The sequence below is a fragment of the Heloderma suspectum genome, chromosome 1 (genome assembly GCF_057233095.1).
Source record: "Heloderma suspectum isolate Gila_16-S chromosome 1, 16-S_ref, whole genome shotgun sequence".
NCBI classification, from domain to species: domain Eukaryota; kingdom Metazoa; phylum Chordata; class Lepidosauria; order Squamata; family Helodermatidae; genus Heloderma; species Heloderma suspectum.
The window spans coordinates 225,095,386-225,119,789 of record NC_139458.1 but is presented as its reverse complement, the minus strand read 5'-3'; the positions used below and the strand labels follow the sequence as shown (position 1 = coordinate 225,119,789).

The 24,404-nt window shown below is 44.9% G+C and overlaps 2 protein-coding genes across 10 annotated transcripts in view; one reads left to right on the top strand and one right to left on the bottom strand.

Annotated features, from left to right (window-relative positions):
* Nucleotides 1-23,037, bottom strand: part of POFUT2 (protein O-fucosyltransferase 2) — a 36,850-nt gene extending 13,813 nt beyond the window's left edge. For 2 of the 9 annotated variants that reach the window (XM_084820550.1, XM_084820585.1), the window contains exons 1-5: nt 22,750-23,037; nt 11,242-11,492; nt 10,160-10,304; nt 8,188-8,295; nt 5,132-5,201 (exon numbers count right to left, since the gene is read on the bottom strand). In XM_084820550.1, the coding sequence (XP_084676676.1) occupies nt 5,132-5,201; nt 8,188-8,295; nt 10,160-10,304; nt 11,242-11,492; nt 22,750-22,988 (813 nt within the window). In that variant the 5' untranslated portion in view covers nt 22,989-23,037. Of the gene's footprint in view, nt 1-5,131; nt 5,202-8,187; nt 8,296-10,159; nt 10,305-11,241; nt 11,493-13,187; nt 13,836-13,923; nt 14,095-22,749 lie in introns of those variants that run through there. The other 7 variants (XM_084820551.1, XM_084820596.1, XM_084820557.1 and 4 more) reach the window with 4 other exon arrangements.
* Nucleotides 14,225-24,404, top strand: part of MCM3AP (minichromosome maintenance complex component 3 associated protein) — a 126,587-nt gene continuing 116,407 nt past the window's right edge. Inside the window, exon 1 of the mRNA XM_084820465.1 lies at nt 14,225-14,301. The gene's annotated coding sequence lies outside the window, so the exon portion shown is untranslated. The remainder of the gene's footprint in view (nt 14,302-24,404) is intronic.

Genomic DNA, 24,404 nt, shown 5'->3' with positions numbered 1-24,404 from the left:
GAGCAAACTAGCTCAAAGTGGGCTAGATGAAACAATGATCCGGTGGATCCACAGTTGGCTACAGAATCGGACTCAAAGAGTGCTTATCAATGGGACCTTCTCAAACTGGGGAGAGGGAACAAGTGGGGTACCGCAGGGCTCAGTCCTGGGCCCAGTGCTCTTCAACATTTGTATTAATGACTTGGAGGAGGAGGTGCAGGGAATGCTGATCAATTTGCAGATGACACAAAATTGGGCGGGATAGCTAATACTTTGGAAGACAGAAACAACATTCAAAGTGATCTGGATAGACTGGCGCGCTGGGCAGAAAACAACAGAATGACATTTAATAGGGAGAAATGCCAAGTTCTGCACCTCGGAAAAAGAAACCAAATGCACAGTTACAAGATGGGGGATACTTGGCTCAACCACACTACAAGTGAGAAGGATCTTGGAACTGTTGTCGATAACAAGCTGAATATGAGCCAACAATGTGATGTGGCTGCAAAAAAGGCAAATGCTCTTTTGGGCTGCATTAATAGAAGCATAGCTTCCAAATCCCGGGAAGTACTAGTTGCCCTCTACTCAGCACTGGTTAGGCCTCATCTGGAGTACTGTGTCCAGTTCTGGGCACCACACTTGAAGAAGGATGCAGACAAACTGGAGAGGGTTCAGAGGAGGGCAACCAAGATGATCAGGGGACTGTAAACAAAGCCCTATGAAGAGAGACGGAAAGAACTGGGCATGTTTCGCCTTGAGAAGACTGAGGGGAGATATGATAGCACTCTTCAGGTACTTGAAAGGTTGTCACACAGAAGAAGGCCAGGATCTCTTCTTGATCATCCCAGAGTGCAGGACACGGAAGAATGGGCTCAAGTGACAGGAAGCCAGATTCCGGCTGAACATCAGGAAAAACTTCCTGACTGTAACAGCAATATGACAATGGAACCAATTACCTGGGGAGGTGGTGGGCTCTCCCACACTGGAGGCCTTCAAGACGAGGCTGGACAGCCATTTGTCAGGGATGCTCTGACTTGGATTCCTGCATTGAGCAGGGGGTTGGACTCGATGGCCTTGTAGGCCCCTTCCAACCCTACTATTCTATGATTCTATGACTGCAAGCACATGCACAAAAATACTCACGCTTTGTCAGGATTCCTCCAAAATGCCCCTTAAACCCTTTATATTTCCCTCCCTCTCTCTCTCTCTCTCTCACACACACATACACACACATGTGTGCGGACCCCATCCATTCAGATATACAAGCAGACAACCCTTCCCAACCTCTCCAGTTACTCCCTTCTGGTTCCTCCAGCCTCCCCTGGCTTCCTGCTGCTCAGCCTCCCACCTGACTTCCCTGACCCCACAGATGGCTTATCAATGGTCTTCCTAGCCCCCTCCCCACTGCTTTCCCTTCTTCCCGCTGCTTTCTGCCAAACATGTTAATTTCCTATCAATATCTCTGAGTCCCACATGTGACCCAGAGGCATTCATGGGAAATGAAGATGGCAGCAGCTACAGGCCTTCACTTTTCCTTGAAGTGATAGCAGCTGACAGTAAGAAAATTTGTTTGTTTTTTTTAAAGTGGGTGTGGTAGGACACCCCGGTGGGTACCAAGAAAGGTGTCTGGACCTGGGGTTTGTGGGCACCATGGTGCCTATCCCCAGTCTAGACTCCATATCTGTTTGTGCATTTTCCTCTATCAACACTCCACCTTCCCCTCCTCTCCATCCTCGCCCATATTTCTCCCTGATATCCATGACTTCTCCTCCCCTGGTCACCCCATTACTGCCAGACCCCCACCCTGCACTGCCCTGCTTTCTCTCCCTCCTACCATTTATCAGGCAGTGGTGGCGGCCTCTTTTTCTCTTCTATATTTTTACTAGGCAGCCGCACAAACAACCAGTCTCCAGCCACCCAACTTCTTCATTTCCTAACAATGCATCGGAATCCATTTTGCAGCATTCCCAGCTGCCTGGTAACTTCCAAAATAAATAAAAACATTTTGTTTTAAAATACAAAATTGGGAAGGGGTAGCAGGCCCTGTGGGCACTGACAGAGGTGTCTGTGGGTGCTGCAGCACTTGCGAAGACCATACTGGGGAACACAGTCTTAGTTGCTAAACAGCCTACTACCCAAATATCTGAACACAGATCAAAAGAAAGAAAATTGATTGATAACATTAGCTGAGCAATAAAGATATTGATGGCACTATACTTTATTGATAATAAGGCATACAGAAAATACTTATACACATTAGAAGTTATGGAAAGTATTTATTTATGAGTAAATTTTATCAAAATGATTAACTTAATCCATAAAGATTCAGATGGTAGCTAATGGGAGTTTATTCGGTGAATTTTCATTGACCAGAAAATAGAGATCTGAAGACCCAGAAAAAAAAGGTTTTTTCTATTCCTCCCCACAAATTGGAAAAATTGAACAGCTTTGGTTTATGAAATATTTTCTTTTAGAATTTATGACAAGGTGTTTATATATTGTTACCAGCCTTTACTCCACCAAAATGATTTCTAAAAACTATGTTATAAGAACACTTCTATAGAAGGACTAGAGATGTAAAATGTCTGGAAATAAAGAAGCAATGGGGAAAATGTTTTTTAATTCTCTCAGTAAGATCCCCAGCAGAGGTATTTCTTCCATTCCTTATTAAAATTATTGTTCTATTGTATCTTTTACTGATAAGACATTTAGGGATGCTCCAAGTCATGCTCAGTTTTCCAACATCATATCATAATATGGAAGAAAATGTCCATTCTTGACAGTTTGGGTTTTCTACTGAGTCCTGTGTTTGTTGGCTTGTTCTGGTTAGATGCTGTAGCAGTCAATTAATGTAGTTCTAAACTACAACCCACATGTGAAAAAACACACTGTAGGTTATCCCGCCACTGTGACCAGATGCGACAGAACAGCATGTGGGTTATCCCACCCATTTCTCTTTAAAAAAAATTAACCTTGAGACGTGGGTCTATAGAACTCACTGCCACAGTTTTTAATAAAGTTCTCAATTAGACCTCACCACTAGGAAATGCTGCCTCAGCTATAAAACTTTTAACTGCTGTCACTAGAATAAACCTTCTCTACCTAAAAGGAATTCAGTAGCCTGGTTCCTATGGCATAGGCGTGGGATTGACACTACCACTGAAGATCACTTTTCAAAATGAACAAAAAATAAGATGTTCATTAATGGAAGTGATTTATAAAAGATAATACAACATCACTCTTTAAATAACAGGTTGAGATTGCTTAAAGTTCTTAAATTAAATAAGGTTGCTTACCATTCCTAAACGGAGTCTTTCCCAGCTAAATAAAATCTCAATAGCTTTTCCTTCAGTTTATATTTCCCTAAGCTCCACCCCACAAATAAGAACAGATTTAGGAATTTCCCTAAACTTCTTTACAAATAGGAATGGATGCTGTACATCAGTCTTCCTCTGCCTCCAGTTCTTCCTGCTTCTGGCCTCTAGGATGCTTCAGACGTTTCATGGACTACTTAGTGATGTTTCCTCAGGTCAGACATTAAACAGGAACCTAAAATATGTTATGTATATCTTGGTTTGCTCATAAAATTATCATGTTGGTATATTAAATGTAAAAGTATAGTTTATTCAGACAATAATTACACATTTTCTAATTGAGTTTAGTTTTTGCAGTTTTATCATAAAATCTGATCATTTTATGAGCACACAAGTTATACATAATATACCTTCAGAAACATAAAGTCTGCTTTATGTTCCTAAAGCAGCCCTCCCCAACCTGGTACCCTCTAGGTGTTTTGGCCCAGCATTTTTGACTACTGGCCATGCTGCCTGAGGCTGATGGGAGCTGAAATCCAAAATATCTGGAGGGGATCAGATTGGGGAAGGATGTCCTAAAGCAACAAAGTGACTCTGTATCTGTAAAGAGCACTAAACAAACTAAGAATTGCTTATTTCCCCCCAAATTTCTGTTCTCCCCCCATCTTGGGGGGGGACGGGGACCCTCATTTTTTCTCATGGCTTTAAAATTTCCAGAAATTTTATATCTCTACTACAGAAATCTCTCATGATTGCCCTTTATCCCTGCTTTGTTTTGATTTGGTTAGAACTGATGTCCATGAGCATCAGGACAGAACTCATGGCTGCGAGCATTAATCAAGAGGTTAAAAGCAGTTAAACTGGGGGATAGAGACATCATCATACTGTTAAATGCAGATAATAGCTTGGAGCCTAACCTTTTGCTGCACTCATGGAAGGGGCCCTTTCATGAGTGCAACTATCTTTCTGTGAACAGATGCCCCTTCCTCTCGTGGAGAAAAGTTAGGATCCAACCCAATATAGCAGATCAGCTGAACAAATTATAACACCTCTTAGAGGTTTTTTTTAGGGTAGTTAAAATGGTTTGGTAGGTTTACAAAATCAGTTTAAATGCATTGTTACTAATAGGTCTGAATATGGATATGAGCTCAGACAGGAACTGACAAGCCATCTTCATATAAGAGGAAATATCTAAGGATCTTCCTGAGGGAAGAATCTAAATAAACTGTACTAGGATTTTAAAAAATAAAATAAAATAAAGCACAATGGTTTAGCACTGTTAAGTGTGGGAAAAGCTGATGAGGTAGATCAACTAACTTGGATTAAAAGGACCTTGTCAGATTATAATAATCCATATTTTGATGCAGAATAATATTGGATATCTATTCTACTACAAGCCATTATCTGATTGGATAAGAGACATATAAGAGAGAAGCTGCAAGCAAAGTTAATACCAGCTGAACTTCTGTACGTAAGTTTCCATGAGTAAACATAGATCATGTATTACCCCACTGGAATTTGTAGTACAGTAAAATAGCTTTAATCCAGATAGTATTTACAAAATACTATCATTTACAAAATAGGTGCAATAAATACTGTAAATTTAAGGATTTCATGATAATTTCATATGAAAGGGTCACCCAGAAATGCCAGACTACAGACCTTCTTTTTTCTAGTTTCTTCAGATTAGGCATTTTATAATGGGGTTTACAGGTATGAAATGGTAGCTGCACCAATCAAAATAAACTGGGCTACAAAATTGCTAACGTTCAGGGAAATTTTGCCATGTGACAAGAGCCAAGTGGATCAGCTGGAAAAGGTCGCTAGAAAATACTCACATTCCAATAGTCTCTGCCACCATAGTGGTCGTGAAGAAGATTTTCAGCTCTGTCTAGCATCACTGACCTACTAAAAATGATAAGGCTGAGTGTACATTCCCATGTAAAAATAGTTTTAATTATTAGATTTAAGGAAGCAGAGGTGGCCATCAATGTACAAACTGAACACTGAGATTTAGATATTTTGCTGAAAATAAAAAAATAGTTTTCTTAACCCAGAAATTCCTAAAATGTGACACCTTATCAACTAGGGTCATGTGGATCAATGTCTGGTCACATACATTGGGCAAACTTTGTTTCCAGCTTACAACAGTATAAAGGACATGTGGGCAGCCAGCAGAGAAGAAGCTCTCAAGCTCTCTCTCTCTCTCCTAGTGTGTCTCCTGCTGCTCTTTGCGGGTGTGCAAGTTCAAAATTGCAAAGAACAGAAGAATTGTTATTCATGAATAAGCACCCCAGTCTGCCAGGGGATGTGGAAAGCTTGGTTCTTTACTTATCCACAGATCTGCGAGATAGAACTATACTTTCCTGGTGAAATGGAGTGCTCCCCAGCCAAAAGATCTACTGCAGTCTTTCACCACTTGCAGATTATTTATTTATTTAAACTGTTTTTATTGTGCTTGTCTAACTCAAGGCAACTGATCCATAAACAATCACAAGTATTTTTTTAAAAACTAAATATCAAATAAAAACAAAAACAAAAAAATGGAATCTCGTGGTTGTTTCAAACAGGAATCTAGAGGCCTTTCAACCAATTTATCTGGACCTGGTGAAGGACTGCAACAGCTGTGTTAGTTGGAAAACTCTTTCCAGCCAGCAGAGGCGACATTCCTGCAACGGCCAGGTTCATATGCAACAGTATCCTATGGTTTAACATTACATACACGAGCCTCAGGGCTCACACGCTCCTCCCTTCTCCAGTGTAGCTAAGAGAAGGAAATCAGAGGTTTTTGCTTCCGTTTTCAACTAACTGTGGTTACTTGTTATGGGCAGTATCCAATCAGACACCAGCACTAACATAAATTACATTGTGCTGGCATAAGGGGCACCTAGTGGAGCATCACTGGTGTGATGGGATCCCCTGGAAACCCTTTCGTTTCATTCAGCACTACTGGCGTTGTGCTAGAGGTCCCTTACGAGCTGGGGATGATAAAATTAACACCTAGATCGACAGTGGAGGAAGGCTTGCAATGTGTCTGACCAAGTACAAGCTAGAACCCATTACAGGGCCTACTCTGTGGAGGTGGTGATGGCAAAGAAACCTTACTCTTCCTCCAGCACTGCATCAGCACAGCAGAGCTGCTGTGAGTGGTGGAGGGCCTTTTAAGAGGAACCGTCAGTGGCTTGCTGTAACAAATCCATACGACACTTTGTTGATAAAATCACTTGTATCTACTCTGGTGGCTGGCCTACGCCAGGAGTTAAACTGGGGGAGAGCATCCCTGTTGGTTTCACTGCACCTCTCAGCTGCTTTTGATACCATCAGCCCTGGTATCTTTCTGGCAAGGATGGGGCGTAGAGGCTCTGTTTTGCAGTGGTTCCGGTACTATTTAGTGGGCAGGTGCCAGAATGTGAAGTTGAGAATGGCTGCTCTACTCCTTGGCCTTTGGTCTGTGGGGTTCCACAGGCTTCCATATTTTCCCCCATGTTTATCATCTACATGATAATGCTAGTGGAGGTTGTCTGTGGATGTGAGGTTGAGTGTCACCAATACAGATGATGCCTAGCTCTCAATCTTTTCATCTTATGCCAGGGAGGCTGTGGAAGTCCTGAACAGTTTCTTGAACAGATTGGATGTGGGCAAATAACCTGAGTCTTAATGCAGAGGTGCTGCTAAGTCAGTAGGAAAGCTTTTCCAAGACTATAAGTACAAAGTAGTTTGTAGTCCAGGAGTTCTCCTTGATCCAGCTTTCCTCCTGGATGCATAGAGCAGCATTTGGGGGCGGGTGGGCAGGGGGCTGCAGAGGTAATTGGCAAAAATTGCATCCCTTCCTTCCTGCAGTGGGGGCATCCCATGAGTGGAGTTCCACTGGATCCAGCCCAATACTTGGAAGTATCGTCTGTTGATTTTAGTGGTACTTCCTTTAATGTGATGTGCTTACGCCAGAGGTGGGAAACCGCTGAGCCTCCAGATGTTAGACTCAAACTCCCATAAACCCAGCAATCATGGTCAAGAGTGATGGGAAATGTAGTCCAATAACACCTGGAGGGTCACAGGTTGCCCATGCCCAAGTTAGGTTATCCTTGATGGGTGTATATTTTTCTTTTATCAGCATTTGAAGTAGCATTTGAAAATTATTCTGCCAAGAAGAGCTTGTGATAGATATTCTTTAGCTGTTTTCATTAATTTCATTTTTTTTCATTTCTATACCACCCAATAGCCAAAGCTCTCTGGATGGTTCACAAAGATTACAAAACAAAAACATATTAAAAAATTTTAACATAGAAAATATAAAAACTATTTGAATCTGCTAAAAACCAGTTACAGTAAGATACCAGGACATGATAAACAACTGACATTAAAATCCCATTGTATGCTGTCAAAAGCCTGGGTGCAGAGGACAGTCTTAGCCTGTCTTCCCCTCCGAGGCATTATGATGACGATCATAATGTGCGGGTAGATCTAGCATGGTTTGGACTCAATAAATGTCTGGAAAAAGGGTTTCTGAGATGAGCTACACTTCAGAATTCTAGTGGCATGTTTATGATGACTGTCAACATTTGAACAATAAATGCGAGCAGGAGAAAGTTATATTCAACCTGCTTCCTTGAAGAGTGTAAAGTGCTCTTACAACTGAAAAAGTGGCAGAGGCAGGTTTCATGCATTCAGGCTATATGATCCCCATCTCCAGTTCTATCTGTATATCCATTTTTCTGGTGCTGTAAAGGACTTCAAACAAAGATCACAAAAAACAAAAACCTTAGTATTATTAATGACATATCCATCCAACCTTGTTATTACAGTGAGAAAGAGGGTTTAAAATTGTCTTCCATTTCTCTAAGTTAAAAGCAAACTTGCTAACATCCGAGATAAAAATTAATAGAGCGTGTCTCACCAAGTGGAGGTGTTCAAAAGCAGGGGAGCTATGACAGAGGCAGAACCTTGGACAGATAAACAAGTCACCTTAAGGCCCCGTGTTTCTTCATAACCCCAGAACCATCCCCTACAATGTAAGATAAAATCACAAAAAGGTTAGCATATACAAGCCAGTACAAATTAAAACAATGAAGACTCGACAATTAATGCATGATTTAGCTTATATTGCTCCTTAATATAAGAATACAGATACATTTTTATTTGACTTTCAACAGTCACACTGGGCCGATCTCTGGGAGCACGGCAAACAAACACATCTAATCTGGCTAAGATGGATAATTTGTTGGATGGGGGTCAGTTGATCCAGGGATAGCAGCACAACCTGCCTTGAAGAAAGCTGTATTCCCACTTAAGATTCAGGTTCACAGCTTGGAGGGTTTTCTGATTTGTCACTGCTTTCACATCGTCATGTGACAGCAAGGACTAGGAGTGATTTTGCTGTCTTAAATTGGTAAAGCAGCTGCACTCTTTCCTGGAGAAGATCATTCATGTTTTCATAACTTCCAGACTTGACCATCACTCCAAGAATTTGTTGAAGGGGGAGATATAAATCCCCCAAATAAATCCATATTGTAACCTGCACTACACAGAGCTGCCCTTCAAAAGTGCAGTCTAAAGTGCTGTATCTCCTGTGTTACACCTTCTCGTTTATTACTTTTTTTCTGAGCCCAATTCAGAATATAGTTTTACCTCTAAGGACATAAAAGGCCTGAGGTCAAGTATCTTAAGGACCCCATTGTACTACACAATGATGTAGTTATCCTTGGAGACCTTCGGTTGAAAATATCAACCCAGTGTGTGGCTGCTGTAAAAACCCAAACTCCGTGTTAGACATAATTAGAAAAGGAACTGAGAATAAAACTGGCAATATGATACTGCCTTTATATAAATTTATGATGTGACCAAACTTAGAATACTGCGTACAGTTCTGGTCACTGCACCTACAAAAAGATATTGTAGAGCTGGGAAAAGTGCAGAAAAGGGCAACTAGAATGATCAAGGGGCTGGAGCATCTCCCCTATGAGAGAAGGTGACAACAGCTGGGAATGTTTCGCTTAGAAAAAAGGAGGGTAAGGGGAGACATGATAGAGGTGTAATTATACATGGTGCAGAGAATGTGGATAGGGAGATATTTTTCTTCCTGTCTCATAATACTAGAACCTGGGGTCATCCCAAGAAGCTGATTGGTGGTAGATTCAGGACAGATAAAAGGAAGCACTTCTTCACACAACGCATAGTTATGGAATTCACTATGTGGTGATGGCTACTAATTTGGATGGCTTTAAAAAGGGGTTAGAAATTCTTAGACGTGGTGATGGCCACTAATTTGGATGGTTTTAAAAAGGGGTTAGATACATTCCTGGAGGAGAAGACCATCAATGGCTACTAGTCCTCATGGCTATGTGCTACCTCCAGTATACATAGGCAGTGAGCCTATGTATACCAGTTGCTGAGGAAGTTGGGCGGGAGGGTGCTTTTGCTTGTGGGTTTCCCATGGGCAGCTGGTTGGCCACTGAGTAAACAGAATGCTGGACTAGATGGACCCTTGGTCTGATCCAGAATGGCTCTTCTTATGTTCTTATGAGGTGATGGCTCCACAGATTCTCTGTGGTGTTGCTTAGTTTTAAAAGGCTGTGTGAGTTTTAGTTTGATGTTTTGGGGCTATTTTAATTTATGTACTGTTAGCAACCTTGTGTTTTACTGCAAATGGAAGGCAGGATATAAATCTTTAAAATAAACAAAATGTTTACCTTCCGAAATGAGAACACTGATGTAACAGATAAGAAAATATAATTAATCAAGCAGGAAAATATTTTAATGCTCAAAGTTCTAATTGGGATTTTTTGGCAATATTTGTAGGGCTTGTGGGGGAGTGGGGGTGAAAAGGGGGGAGAAAAAATAATTTTAATACAACTACTACAGAGGATTACCTGTAGTATTTATGTTTGTCTGTTGAATACATGAGTTGGTCAATGCATGGTCTCTCATCTATTTTCTCCTCCCAAGTTCCCTCTTTCCATCCTTCAGCATAGTTTTGCAGGACATACACCTGGTCAATAAAGGGTCCACCTGACTCTGACAATCAAACAAAAATCAGCACATATGTATCTCATTTTATATAGTAGATATAAAATTGAACCACTGCCATTGTAGCTAGTTGTATAATCATTTACAAAGTATTTAGTACAGCAGGGATGGGAACCTCAGGCCCAGGGACCAAATCCAGCTTTGCTGGGGTCTCAATCTGGCCCTCCAGTGTTCCCCAGATGGCTCCACCCTCTTCCCTGGCCCTGCCCTCTTCCATCCAACCATCAATCATGTGGTGGTTTCCTGGCTTTTTTCCATTTTTCCCCATTCTAAAAGGTTGAAATGCCTCTCCTAAAGCATAGTTACTGGCAGAAACAACTTTAAGGTTGTTAAAGCAATATCATAGAATTCTTGGCCCCACCCCCTTTGCCTTCAGCCCGTCCCACCACTGGAATGTGGTCCCCAACAGCTTGTTCAAAACTGAATTCAGCACTCCAGCTGGTTCCCCACCCCCTGATCTACAGGAACCAGAAGGGTGATTATTAGAAAGGGGGTTTGAATAGGAGGCTTCTGAATGTGATCTCTGCATTTTCAGAAAAAGACAACTAATCTGGAAAGGATTCAGGAGACAACTACATATTAACTGATATGTTTGATAAAATACATTGGGTTAGATCCACAGCCATCCATCTATGAACATCTTCCATCTGAGGAAGGCTTCTGATCCAGCAGAGCATTTCTGCTGAGGGACAGGGGAGGAGGCGATCTTCGCTGGTTCCAGTCTCCTCCCATGCCCTCCCACTGAAAATCTGCTCTGGAGATTTTTGGTGGTTGTGGTGAGGAGGCTAACAGACCTGAATTAGAATTCTACTTTACAACTTATGTAGATTTTATCTTAATGCACCTCATTTAACTGGATGCACACAGAAAAGCCTGAGGTGAAATTACTGCAAGTTTTCATAACTTTTTTTGTGGTATATTTTACCTGAAAGAAACTGTTCATATTCAATAACTGGTATGTTTTTACTGAGGCTTGGAACATCAAAAAAATTGAACCAAGGGATTCGGACCTGATGAATATCAGGACTTTGCCAGTGATAGAGACGCCCCCAAGGAGGCAGAACCACTGCCCAAGCTTCACTTTTTAACAAGGTCTTTACAAGGGAGGCAACTCGTATATACACATCTCTTCGGAGGTTGAAACCTTCAGGTGGGTTTACATCATACAAAAGATACCTGGAGATAACAAAAGAAATATTACTAAAGATAGGTCCTAATAACTGTTACTTTTGTATTTTCAAAGAGAGAGTAGCCATTGCCTTTTTGTGCTGACGTGTTTTTGTGCAACAAAAGGTATTTTGCACTGGGCACAAACTAGCTTAGTCAGTCTGCAAAGAGTCTCCTGACTTTTAAGACTGTTGTTTAAAATCTCAATCATTACTTGTGACATTTTGTTGGTCCCAAATGAAGATTTTACACCACTGTTGCTGTTTGGATTTATTCTAGTTCTAATCACTAGTACATTTCACAAATGAGGAAAAGGATGGCCTGAGCACTTTCTACAGCACGCTGCATATCTCACACACTGAACAACAAGGCTCAATTAAAATTTGTTTCTAGTTTGAAGAACAAAGAACGTATATTTGTTTTTACAGTCTCTATTCACAACTCACACAGCATCCTGTTCGGGACTGTTGAAGTGATAATGGGATTACAGTCTACTGGGTCAGGCTTATTTTGCCTGAAGCACCAAAGGCGCAGGTTTCATTTTCCTGATCACTCTCAACTGATCTAGATCCACAGGCAAGCCATTCACTCATCTAGGGAGCAATCCTATCGGGACAGGTGGCTGCCTCCAAACTCGGAGGGACCACCTGTCCAATGCAGGGTGGGTGGAGCGTGGAGGGGATCTTCTCCTCTGTGCTCCAGCTGCCCTGCATTTGTGGCTAGACAGACGATTTTGGCTGACTAGCTATGGGGCTTCGGCGGGTGGGGGGGAGGCCAGATGATGCATAGGAAGCATCATACCGGCACTTCCGTGCTTCCCACCCCTGGGAATGCCCCCTTCTGCCCTGCTCCACGCTGCTTTTCTGAGTGCGGAGCCCGGGGACGATCAGCATTGCCTACGAGGCAGCAGGGGAGGGGGTGGGGAGGCGGTTTTCCGGATTGCGCCCCGTGTCACATCCAACTGAGTTGTTTATACTCCTTCCCAATACAACATTCTTGAACAGAGGCTGCACAGTCCAGTCTATATTTCCAACCACAATTTACACGAATTTCAGAAGGCTTTACTCATTCTCTATAAAATCCCCCCATGAAAACACCACCATCTACCAGTAACGAGTAATAACTATTACATCAAGCCAGATTCTTACATTTTTAATCAAATAAATAACGCTCTAGTTTTAGTGTGCTTGATAGCCAGAAGCTTCCCAAATGAACTGAGTGGAATCTGTGTCCAAGTAAACGTAATGGGGCATCTGTTTTTGAACGTTTCCATATTTATACTTGACCCACATGCATGCAATGAGATAAAGGTAGGTGGGGGAAGGAAGCTAGGTTCATTACTATGCTTCACCTACCACCAGAATGGTTAACCGATTAATTTTTCTGTAGCAACCTGTTTTAAATAAACTGGAAGACAGACAGATCCAAGCGGCCACAGCGCTTGTGTATGTACTCTTCAAGACACTATGAACAATCGGGAATAGCCATGCCCCGCACACTCCAACATTTCACAGTTGCACCAAGGACGTGCTTGTAATACCCCTATTCTTACACCAAGGACCAGAGCCCGAGCACCTCCCTACACGATTAAACACTGCTGAAGGCTCTTCTCCACCTGCTGTGTATCTTGCTCTTTATTGCGCTTCTGAAGCACTAGCACCAGTAAGCTGACTGCGGTACACCGGCCCTCCGGGCTTGCCATACCAGGAAGCGCCCGAGCCAGGCGCTGCGTCCGCTGTTGTGCATTGCCGCCTGTCTCCTGGAAGCAACGATCCATCATAGAATAGTAGGGTTGGGGGCGCCTCCAAGGCCATCGAGTCCACCCCCCTGATAACTAACGTTTTGGTGGCTTTTGCCTTTTCTTGGCGATCCACTTCACTGACCGTAACAGTTGCCTTAAAAAAGGCTTCAGCAAGGGGTCTTGCGCCTGCTACAGAATATAACGACTTAAGCACTTTTTAGCAACATCTGCTATCGAAACGGGTTGTTATGGAGGGGGCAGCGGAGCGAAGGCCAACGAGGCGGTGGTGAGGAACAACGAGACCAGACCGCGCGGCAGCGGCCGACTGGCAGGGGCGGGAGCCGCAGTTCCGAGCGCCACAGCACAGCCTCCCGTGCTGGGCTAGTTGCCCCACGCGCGCACGGAAACGGCGCCGCCCGCGCTGCTGGAGCTTCGCGGTTTCCGGCGAGGGCTGCGGAGGGGCGGAGGGGGCCCCTCCCGCCACACCGCCTCGGCGGGGAGGGCGCCGGGCCTGCGCGCGCGGGTGCGGGGGAGCGGGGCAGGGAAGGGCCTGCCCGCCGCCTTCAGCCCGCGCTTGGAGCCAGAGGCGGAAGGCCGCCCGAGCAGCCCGCGCCGGCCGAGCCCTCCCCCGCCAAGGAAAGCGGGGGAGGGGGCGCCGCTGCGCTTCCGGGCCCAGCGGCTGCGGTCGCGCCCCCTCACCGTCTGCGAAGCGCCCCCGAAGCAGCGGCGGGCAGGGAGGAGGCGCCGTGCCCCGCCTGGAAGGCCGCCAAGGGCAGCTGGGCGGCGGCGAGGCCGAAGAGGACGAGGAGCGGCGGCAGGAGGGCCGGGCTCGCGCCCCCCGGCCCTGGCGCCATCGGCGGCCTCTGCTGCGGGCGAGGGGCGGGCCGGGGCGGGCGGGCCAGCCCCAAGGGCGCGTCGAGGCGGCTGCCGGGAGGCCCGGAGCAGGTCCGGCGGCGGCGGCGAGGCCGAGGCTGGCGCGGGCCTGGCCTCGCTTTCTCCGCGGGGCCCCGTTCGAACTTCGGTGGACGGAGCCGGCGGAGGAAACGGCGGCAAGACGGGCCGCGAACCGGATGCCGCGTAAGGCGCGCTCAGGGCTTTTCCAGCGCTGGCTCCTCGTCAGTCGCATCCGCGACTCGCTCTCAGGCCCAGCCTGTAATACAGAGCCCTCTTGCATTTGTACTCGTCTCTCCTCTGGTGACTTAAAAGTTGTGCAGGAGGAGGAATTTTGGCAGGGCTGGCTTCTCTCACGACTGGGCCAAGCCGCAGATGCCAGAATTTCCTGTTACGTTTAGACTTACTGCGGGTAAAGGAGCTCTGAACCCCTTAGCGCTACCGATGGGACCCACATTTAGTCACAGTAGGAGCCAGTTGTGCTTTGTACCAGTTGAAGATGACCAGTGCTAATGCCCATTGTTCCAGTTAGATGTTTATTAAATATAAATCTTTATTTCCTCCGCACTCTGTACCGGAACCTAGCATATTCAGAATGTTGTGGCTGATACCAGAACTGCTGGCAGTACTCAACAGTGACTGACAGGAGGACTTGGGAACAAGGCAGGGGTGGAATTTGAACTTAGAGTAGACCTTCATCCCCCTGCTACAACATTCCTACCTCGCAAACTTGCTTGTCTACTCTTCATCAGAAGAGGCCACCAATTCAGAAATTTAACTTGCCACATATCAAATAACGACTTCTCAGCCCATTATTCAGTATTTGTTTCCACACGATGCTTTTATCATGTCATCTTCCCTTTTTAGTCTCCTCCAATTTTCCCACCACAATTGCCTTTTTCCTTACAGTAGAAAATCCATTAAAGAAAAAAAGATGGAATTGCTACACAATGCCTGTAGATTGCTGATGCTGGGAGCCTTCCATCTAAAACACCCAGTGTTAAACACCCAGGCCAAGAGGAGAACCAAACAAACAACAAAGAATCTGAGGTGTTCTAGAGCAGTGGTCTCCAAACTTTTTTGATCATAGAATAGTAGGGATGGAAGGGGCCTATAAGACCATCAAGTCCAACCACCTGCTCAATGCAGGAATCCAAGTCAGAGCATCCCTGACAAATGGCTGTCCAGCCTCATCTTGAACGCCTCCAGTGTTGGTTCCATTGTTGGTTCCATTCCATCTAGCCCACTTTGAGCTAGTTTGCTCATAGGGATGTCGGAGAATTTCTCCACGAATCTCAGGGAGGCCGAATGCCAATGCATTTGGCCCCCCGAAATTGGTGGAGAAACGGTCCGCCCCCCCTCCCCAGGATGGGACTTACCTTGGTCGAATGTCCCTGGCGGCGGCGGCGGCCGGTCTTCCAACCGGCTGCCACCACCGCCATTTCCAAGTGTAAAAAACCCCCCAAAACAACAAACAAAGATTTACGTAGCCTATCACGGCTAGATTTTTTTAAAAAAAACACCGTGATAGGCTACGTAAATGTTTACGTAGCCTATCACGGCTGACTTTGGGGGGGAAAAAAGTGCGTATGCAAATGGCAGCGCCCATTTGTGTTCCTTATTTTGGCACGTGTAGTCTACGTAAACATTTATGTAGACTACGGCGAAAATAAGGGCAACGCCATTTGCATATGCATACATGTGCCCAAATAAGGAACACAAATGGCGGTGTTTGGTACACGTGCCCAAATAAGGAACACAAATGGCATTTGCGTACGTGCTTCCCCCCCCAAAGTCAGCCATGATAGGCTACGTAAACATTTACGTAGCCTATCACGGCTGACTGCAGGGACACAAATGGCGGCGGCTACGGCTGCCGCCATTTGCGACTCGGCAGGAGAAGAGGATTTGCCGCCGGAGGGACAGGGCGCCTCCTCCCCGGCCAGAATTTCGGCCGGAGGGACAGGGCGCCTCCCCCCCGGCCAGAATTTCAGGGGGAGGAATGGAGCGCCTCCCCCCCACTGCGAAGCAAGCTGCGGGACCAGGTAAGGGACTTTCGTCCATCCCTATCTTATCAGGATATCATGGGGCGCTTTGTCGAAAGCTATGCTGAAGTCGAGTTATATTATGTCTACAGCTGGAGTACTGTGTCCAGTTCTGGGCACTGCACTTTAAGAAGGATGCAGACAAGCTGGAGGGGGTTCAAAGGAGGACAACAAAGATGATCAGGGGACTGGAAACAAAGCCCTATGAGGAGAGACTGAAAGAACTGGGCATGTTTAGCCTTGAGAAGAGAAGACTGAGGGGAAATATGATAGCGCTTTTCAAGTACTTGAAAGGTCACAGAGAGGAAGGCCAGGATCTCTTCTCGATCATCCCAGAATGCAGGACACAGAATAATGGGCTCAAGTGACAGGAAGCCAGATTCCTGCTGAACATCAGGAAAAATGTCCTGACTGTTTGAGCAATATGACAATGGAACCAATTCTCTAGGGAGGTGGTGGGCTCTCCCATACTGGAGGCGTTCAAGACAAGGCTGGACAGCCATCTGTCAGGGATGCTCTGACTTGGATTCCTGTATTGAGCAGGGGATTGGACTCGATGGCCTTGTAGGCCCCTTCCAACCCTACTATTCTATGATTCTATGAGGCCTAACCAGTGCTGAGTAGAGGGGAAGTAGTACTACTTGTAGCTATGGAAGCTATGCTTCTATTAATGCAGCCCAAAACAGCATTGGCCTTTTTTGCAGCCACATCACTTTGTTGGCTCATCTTCAGCTTCTGACTGACAACAATGCCAAGATCCTTCTCACTTACAGTGTTGTTGAACCATGTATCCCCCATCTTGTAACTGTGCATTTGGTTTCTTTTTCCTAGGTGCAGAACTTGGCATTTATCCCTATTAAATTTCATTCTGTTGTTTTCTGCCCAGTGCTCCAGTCTATCAAGATAACTTAGAATTTTTTTTCTGTCTTCCAAAGTATTAGTGTTACTCCGTGCGCTGTGGATACAGTTAGTGAGCAAGAGGCAGCCTGTGGCAAACTGGTTTTGTGGGATTGGTTCCAGCTTCTTCCTTCTGATGAAGTGGACAAGGTGCTTTCATCTGTAAGGCTGACCACCTGCTTACTTGATCCTTGCCCATCTTGGCTCATTATGAGCTGCAGAGAGAGACTGGGTGAGGGGATCAGGGCAGTGGTGAACGCCTCCCTTGAGGAAGGAGTGATGTCATCAGCTCTCAAGGAGGCAGTGATAAGACTGCTCTTAAAGAAGCCGTCCTTGGATCCCCAAGTTCTGAACAACTTTTGTTGTTGTTGTTGTTGTTCAGTCTTTGGCTTCTTCTGGTGTCTTCCACCTTTTTTCTTGCCGGAATTGTTTGTAGTTATGCCTTTAGAATTTCCTTTTTTTAAAAAACTCCCACCCATCTTGGACTCCTTTTCTCGTTAGAGTCACTTACCATGGGACCTTATCATTGTCCTGAGTTTATTAAAATCGGCTTTCCTAAAATACAGGATACACGTTTGGCTATACTCAGCTTTTGCTTCCTTTAGAACCAAGGACTCAAGTATAACATGGTCGCTTTCCCCCAGAGTTCCTGTAACTGCTACTTTATCCACTAAGTCATCTCTGTTGGTTAGGATCAAGCCAAGATAGCTGATCCTCTAGTTCCTTTACTTTCTCTTAAAAGTAAAAGGTAAAGGTGTTCCCAACCAATCGTGTCTGACTCTGGGGTGCGGTGCTCATCCCCGTTTCTAAGCTGAAGAGCCAGCGCTGTCCGAAGACGCTTCTGTGGTCATGTGGCCAGCATGACTGAACACCGAGGTGCATGGAACGCTGTTACTTTTCCCGCCGAAGCGGTACCTATTTATCTACTTGCAATTTCTTGCTTTCGAACTGCTAGATTGGCAGAAGCTGGGACTGAAGACGGGAGCTCACTCCATCACGCAGCATTCGGGTCTCGAACTGCTGTCCTGCCGACCTTCTGGTCTGCAGTTCAGCGTCTTAACCACTAAGCCACCGCGGCCCCTTTAGTTTCTCTTAGGAGGAAGTTATCCGCAACACAAGTCAGGAATTTCTTGGAGGGGCCATGTTTTGCAGAATTTGTCTCCCAACAAATATTGGGGAAATGGAAGTCTCCCATTACTACTACATCATGCTTCCTTGAAACATTGGCTGTTTGCTTTTCAAAAGTTTCATCCTCGTCTTCTTCTTGATTGGTTGGCTGGTAGTAGATTCCGAACACCATGTTCCTTTTATTCTTTGCTCCATTTATTTTAACCCAGATGCTCTCGATGGGGCTACCCAGCTCATTCTCTTGTATTTCTGTGCAGACATACATATTTTTAACATTTAGTGCAATCCCAACTCCCTTTGTTACTTCTGTTCTTTTAGAACAAGTTATGTCCTTCAATTGCTGTGTTCCAGACACACCCCTGTCAGTAAAAAAATTTTGAGCACGCACCCCCAATATATGTATATTTATTTATAAAAAATATATATGTACTAGAAAACTCACTGGAAAAGACCCTGATGCTGGGAAAGATTGAAGGCAAAAGGAGAAGGGGACGGCAGAGGATGAGATGGCTAGAGAGCATCACCAATGCAATGAATATGAACTTGAGCACACTCCAGGAGACAGCGGAGGACAGGAAGGCCTGGCGTGCTATGGTCCATGGGGTCATAGAATCATAGAATAGTAGGGTTGGAAGGGGCCTACAAGGCCATCGAGTCCAAGCCCCTGCTTAATGCAGGAATCCAAGTCAGAGCATCCCTGACAAATGGCTGTCCAGCCTCGTCTTGAAGGCCTCCAGTGTGGGAGAGCCCACCACCTCCCCAGGTAATTGGTTCCATTGTCGTATTGCTCTTACAGTCAGGAAGTTTTTCCTGATGTTCAGCCGGAATCTGGCTTCCTGTCACTTGAGCCCATTCTTCCGTGTCCTGCACTCTGGGATGATCAAGAAGAGATCCTGGCCTTCTTCTCTGTGACAACCTTTCAAGTACTTGAAGAGCGCTATCATATCTCCCCTCAGTCTTCTCTTCTCAAGGCTAAACATGCCCAGTTCTTTCCGTCTCTCTTCATAGGGCGTTGTTTCAAGTCCCCTGATCATCTTGGTTGCCCTCCTCTGAACCCTCTCCAGTTTGTCTGCATCCTTCTTCAAGTGTGGTGCCCAGAACTGGACACAGTACTCCAGATGAGGCCTAACCAGTGCTGAGTAGAGGGCAACTAGTACTTCCCGGGATTTGGAAGCTATGCTTCTATTAATGCAGCCCAAAAGAGCATTTGCCTTTTTTGCAGCCACATCACATTGTTGGCTCATATTCAGCTTGTGATCGACAACAATGCCAAGATCCTTCTCGCTTGTAGTGTTGTTGAGCTACGTATCCCCCATCTTGTAACTGTGCATTTGGTTTCTTTTTCCTAGGTGCAGAACTTGGCATTTCTCCCTATTAAATGTCATTCTGTTGTTTTCTGCCCAGCACTCCAGTCTATCCAGATCACTTTGAATTTTGTTTCTGTCTTCCAAAGTATTAGCTATCCCGCCCAATTTTGTGTCATCTGCAAATCTGATCAGCATTCCCTGCACCTCCTCCTCCAAGTCACTAATACAAATGTTGAAGAGCGCTGGGCCCAGGACTGAGCCCTGCGGTACCCCACTCGTTACCTCTCCCCAGCTTGAGAAGGTCCCATTGATAAGCACTCTTTGAGTCCGATTCTGTAGCCAACCGTGGATCCACCGGATCGTTGTTTCATCTAGCCCACTTTGAGCTAGTTTGCTCATCAGGATATCATGGGGCACTTTGTCGAAAGCTTTGCTGAAGTTGAGGTATATGATGTCTACAGCATTCATGAAGAGTCGGACACGACTGAACGACAGCAACAACTACTATATTATGAACATTATAAAACATACAGAAAAATAGAAATTTAAAAAGGATGAGAATCATAGAATAGTAGGGTCAGAAGGGGCCTATAAGACCATCCAGTCCAACCCCTTGCTCAATGCAGGAATCTTAAGTCAAAGCATCCCTGACAGATGGCTGTCCAGCCTCATCTTGAATGCCTCCAGTGCGGGAGAGCCCACTACCTCCCTAGGGAATTGGTTCCATGGTCGTATTGCTCTAACAGTCAGGAAGTTTTTCCTGATGTTCAGCCGGAATCTGGCTTCCTGTCACTTGAGCCCATTATTCCGTGTCCTGCATTCTGGGATGATCGAGAAGAGATCCCGGCCTTCCTCTCTGTGACAGCCTTTCAAGTACTTGAAAGTACGTGAAAGATGAAATAAGCAATATTTTAAGAATAATTTATTAACCGTATAAAATCCCCTTTTGCTCTCACTTAAAATATTATTAATATTTTTAAGCGAGAGCAATGTGATTGAGTATGCTTCATTATTTTTTGAAAATCTTGGTTTAACACTTCGTGATGTAACGATTCAAAGATCTGGTTCTAAGTTGTTTATTTCGATACTGTGTTTTAATGGTTGTCATGGCTGAGAAAGACACCCCACAAAGATATGTAGATTGAAATGGAAGAAGTGCATCAATGACTGCGCTTACTAAATCATGATTGTTGTTGTTGTTGTTGTTCAGTCGTGTCCGACTCTTCGTGACCCCATGGACCATAGCACGCCAGGCCTTCCTGTCCTGTGCTCTCTCCCGGAGCGTGCTCAAGTTCATATTCATTGCATCCGTGATGCTATCTAGCCATCTTATCCTCTGCCGTCCCCTTCTCCTTTTGCTTTCAGTCTTTCCGAGCATCAGGGTCTTTTCCAGAGAGTTTTCTCTTCGCATTAGGTGGCCAAAATATTGGAGCTTCAGCTTCAGTATCTGTCCTTCCAATGAGCACTCAGGGTTGATTTCCTTTAGGATGGACTGATTTGACCTCCTTGCAGTCCAGGGGACTCGTAAGAGTCTTCTCCAGCACCACAGTTCGAAAGCATCAATTCTTCGGCGCTCAGCCTTCCTTATAGTCCAGCTCTCACAGCCATACATTACTACTGGGAAAACCATAGCTTTGATTAGACGGACCTTGGTCGGCAAGGTGATGTCTCTGCTTCTTACTATGCTGTCTAGGTTTGCCATAGCTTTCCTCCCAAGGAGCAAGCGTCTTTTAATTTCATGGCTACAGTCACCGTCTGCGGTGATCTTGGAGCCCAAGAAAGTAAAATCTGTCACTGCTTCCATTTCTTCCCCTTCTATATGCCAGGAAGTGATGGGGCCAGATGCCATGATCTTCGTTTTTTTAATGTTGAGTTTCAAACCAGCTTTTGCACTCTCCTCTTTCACCCTCAACAAGAGGCTCTTGAGATCCTCTTCGCTTTCTGCCATTAGGGTGGTATCGTCTGCATATCGGAGGTTGTTGATAATTCTCCCAGCAATCTTAATTCCGACCTCTGATTCATCCAACCCGGCATTTCTCATGATGTACTCTGCATATAAGTTAAATAAGCAGGGTGACAATATGCAGCCTTGTCGTACTCCTTTCCCAATTTTGAACCAATCGGCTGTTCCATCTCTGGTTCTGACTGTTGCTTCTTGACCCTCGTACAGGTTTCTCAGGAGACAGGTAAGGTGGTCTGGTACTCCCATCACTTTAAGAATTTGCCACAGTTTGTTGTGATCCACACAATCAAAGGCTTTAGCGTAGTCAATGAAGCAGAAATAGACGTTTTTCTGGAATTCTCTTGCTTTCTCCATGATGCAGCGAATGTTGGCGATTTGATCTCTAGTTCCTCTGCCTCTTCTAAACCCAGCTTATACTTCCGGTAGTTCTCGGTTCGCATACTGCTGAAGCCTAGCTTGTAGGATTGTGAGCATCACCTTGCTGGCATGTGAAATGAGCACAATTGTGTGGTAGTTTGAACACTCTTTGGCGTTGCCCTTCTTTGGAATTGGAATGTAAACTGACCTTTTCCAGTCTTGTGGCCACTGTTGAGTGTTCCAGATTTGTTGGCATATTGAATGCAGCACTTTAACAGCATCATCTTTTAGGATTTTAAATAGCTCGGCTGGAATACTGTCATCTCCGCTAGCTTTGTTGTTAGTCATGCTTCCTAAGGCCCACTTGACTTCACTCTCTAGGATGTCCGGCTCAAGTTCAGTGACCGCACTCTCATGACTATCAGGGACATTCAGATCTTTCCTGTATAGTTCTTCTGTGTATTCTTGCCACCTCTTCTTAATCTCATCTGCTTCTGTTAGGTCCCTGCCTTCTTTGTCCTTTATTATGCCCGTCTTTGCACCAAACGTTCCCTTGAGATCTCCAATTTTCTTGAAGAGATCTCTAGTCTTTCCCATTCTGTTGTTTTCCTCGATTTCTTTGCATTGTTCATTTAAGAAGGCCTTCTTGTCTCTCCTTGCTATTCTCTGGAACTCTGCATTCAGTTGGCTATATCTTCCCCTTTCTCCCTTGCTTTTCGCTTCCCTTCTTTCGTGAGCTACTTGTAAAGCCTCATCAGACAGCCACTTTGCTTTCTTGCATTTCTTTTTCTTTGGGATGGATTTCGTTGCTGCCTCCTGAACAATGTTACGGACCTCCGTCCATAGTTCCTCAGGCACTCTGTCTATCAGGTCTAATCCCTGAAATCTATTCCTCACCTCCACTGTATATTCATGAAGGATATGATTTAGGTCATACCTGAACGGTTTAGTGGTTTTCCCGACGTTCTTCAATTTAAGCCGAAATTTTGCAAGAAGCAGCTCATGATCTGATCCACAGTCAGCTCCAGGTCTTGTTTTTACTGACTGTATGGAGCTTCTCCATCTTTGGCTGCAAAGGACATAATCAATCTGATTTCGATATTGACCATCTGGTGACGTCCATGTGTAGAGTCGCCTCTTGTGCTGTTGGAAAAGAGTGTTTGCTATGATCAGCATGTTCTCTTGGCAAAACCCGATTAGCTTTTGTGCTGCTTCATTTTGTACACCAAGGCCATGCCTGCCTGTTATCCCGGTGATTTCTTGACTTCCTACTTTAGCATTCCAATCCCCTATGATGAAGAGGACATCTTTTTTTGGTGTTAGTTCTAGAAGGTGTTGTAGGTCTTCATAGAACCGATCAACCTCAGCTTCTTCGGCCTCAGTGGTTGGGGCATAGACTTGAATTACTGTGATGTTGAATGGTTTGCCTTGGATTCGTACTGAGATCATTCTATCATTTTTAAGATTGTACCCCAGTACTGCTTTTCCCACCCTCTTGTTGACTATGAGTGCTACTCCATGATACTCATTTTTTAAACCCATCCACCAATTATGCAAAGGTTTTTGTTGAAATTCAGCTAGTAAACTTCCACCTTCCCTGATGTCAACCAGTTGTTCTTGCAAACTAGTGAGAAGGTGCTGCATTTTTATAATTTTCACAAATGGGTTCAAAACCCATTGAAACTCTTCATTTGGAAGATTTTTAAACAGGTTAGAAAATTCAATTTCCAAGTTTTATAGTGTGCAGATATGAGAGTTTTTATAGGTGACACACATAATTTTCAGCAACAAAATCACATATTGATGGAAACATTTCCAAACATCCATTTTCAAAGTGCTCTCCATAGCACAAGTTTCTTTTGAAAAGCAGATACTTTCTCACTCGCTGTTAAAATGTTACCATCACCTTGAAGGGACAGATTCAGTGTGTCTATTTTTTCAAAAATATGTGCTAGGTAGCATACTACTAACAGCCACTTGTCATCGCAGAAAAGGTCAGCGAATTTGGAACAAATTTGCTGTCCTTTGTCAGGATAGCAGCTGCTGTAGTGCCGCGGCTGAGCAAGCAACCATGCAGACACTGGCGCAGTTGCTCTTGGTGGCTGGGGCAGAGGCAGGATAGGACTGGAGCTGAGAGAGAAATGCCACAGAGCTTCTCTCTCACCTCCCATCCCATCCTGCTGCCTCTGCCGCCACTATCATTGCCAGTAGCAGCTCGTTGGGGCGGCAGGAGGCTGCTCCATTATCAAGTGGCTCGTGCACCCCAATGCGCAACCCCTTGCGCAACCCCTGGGGTGTGAGCACCCCACTTGAGACCGCTGTTCTAGAGAATGGTGCTATCTATTTAATTGTATGTGTGTATGCACACACACACACTTTTGATTAGAATAAAATTTAAAAATCTGAAATTTAATTATCTAAATATTTCTATTATTTTCTGTTAACCTAGCACAAGTAACAGATAAAACACTGAGACACCCCACCCCCAAATAATAATCAGATAGGCCAGGTCCATCTTGAATTCCACTCGCAGAAGTAGGTCTCACAGCTTTGCTAGTAATCTTTTATTTACAGTCCACCCCGCACAAAACA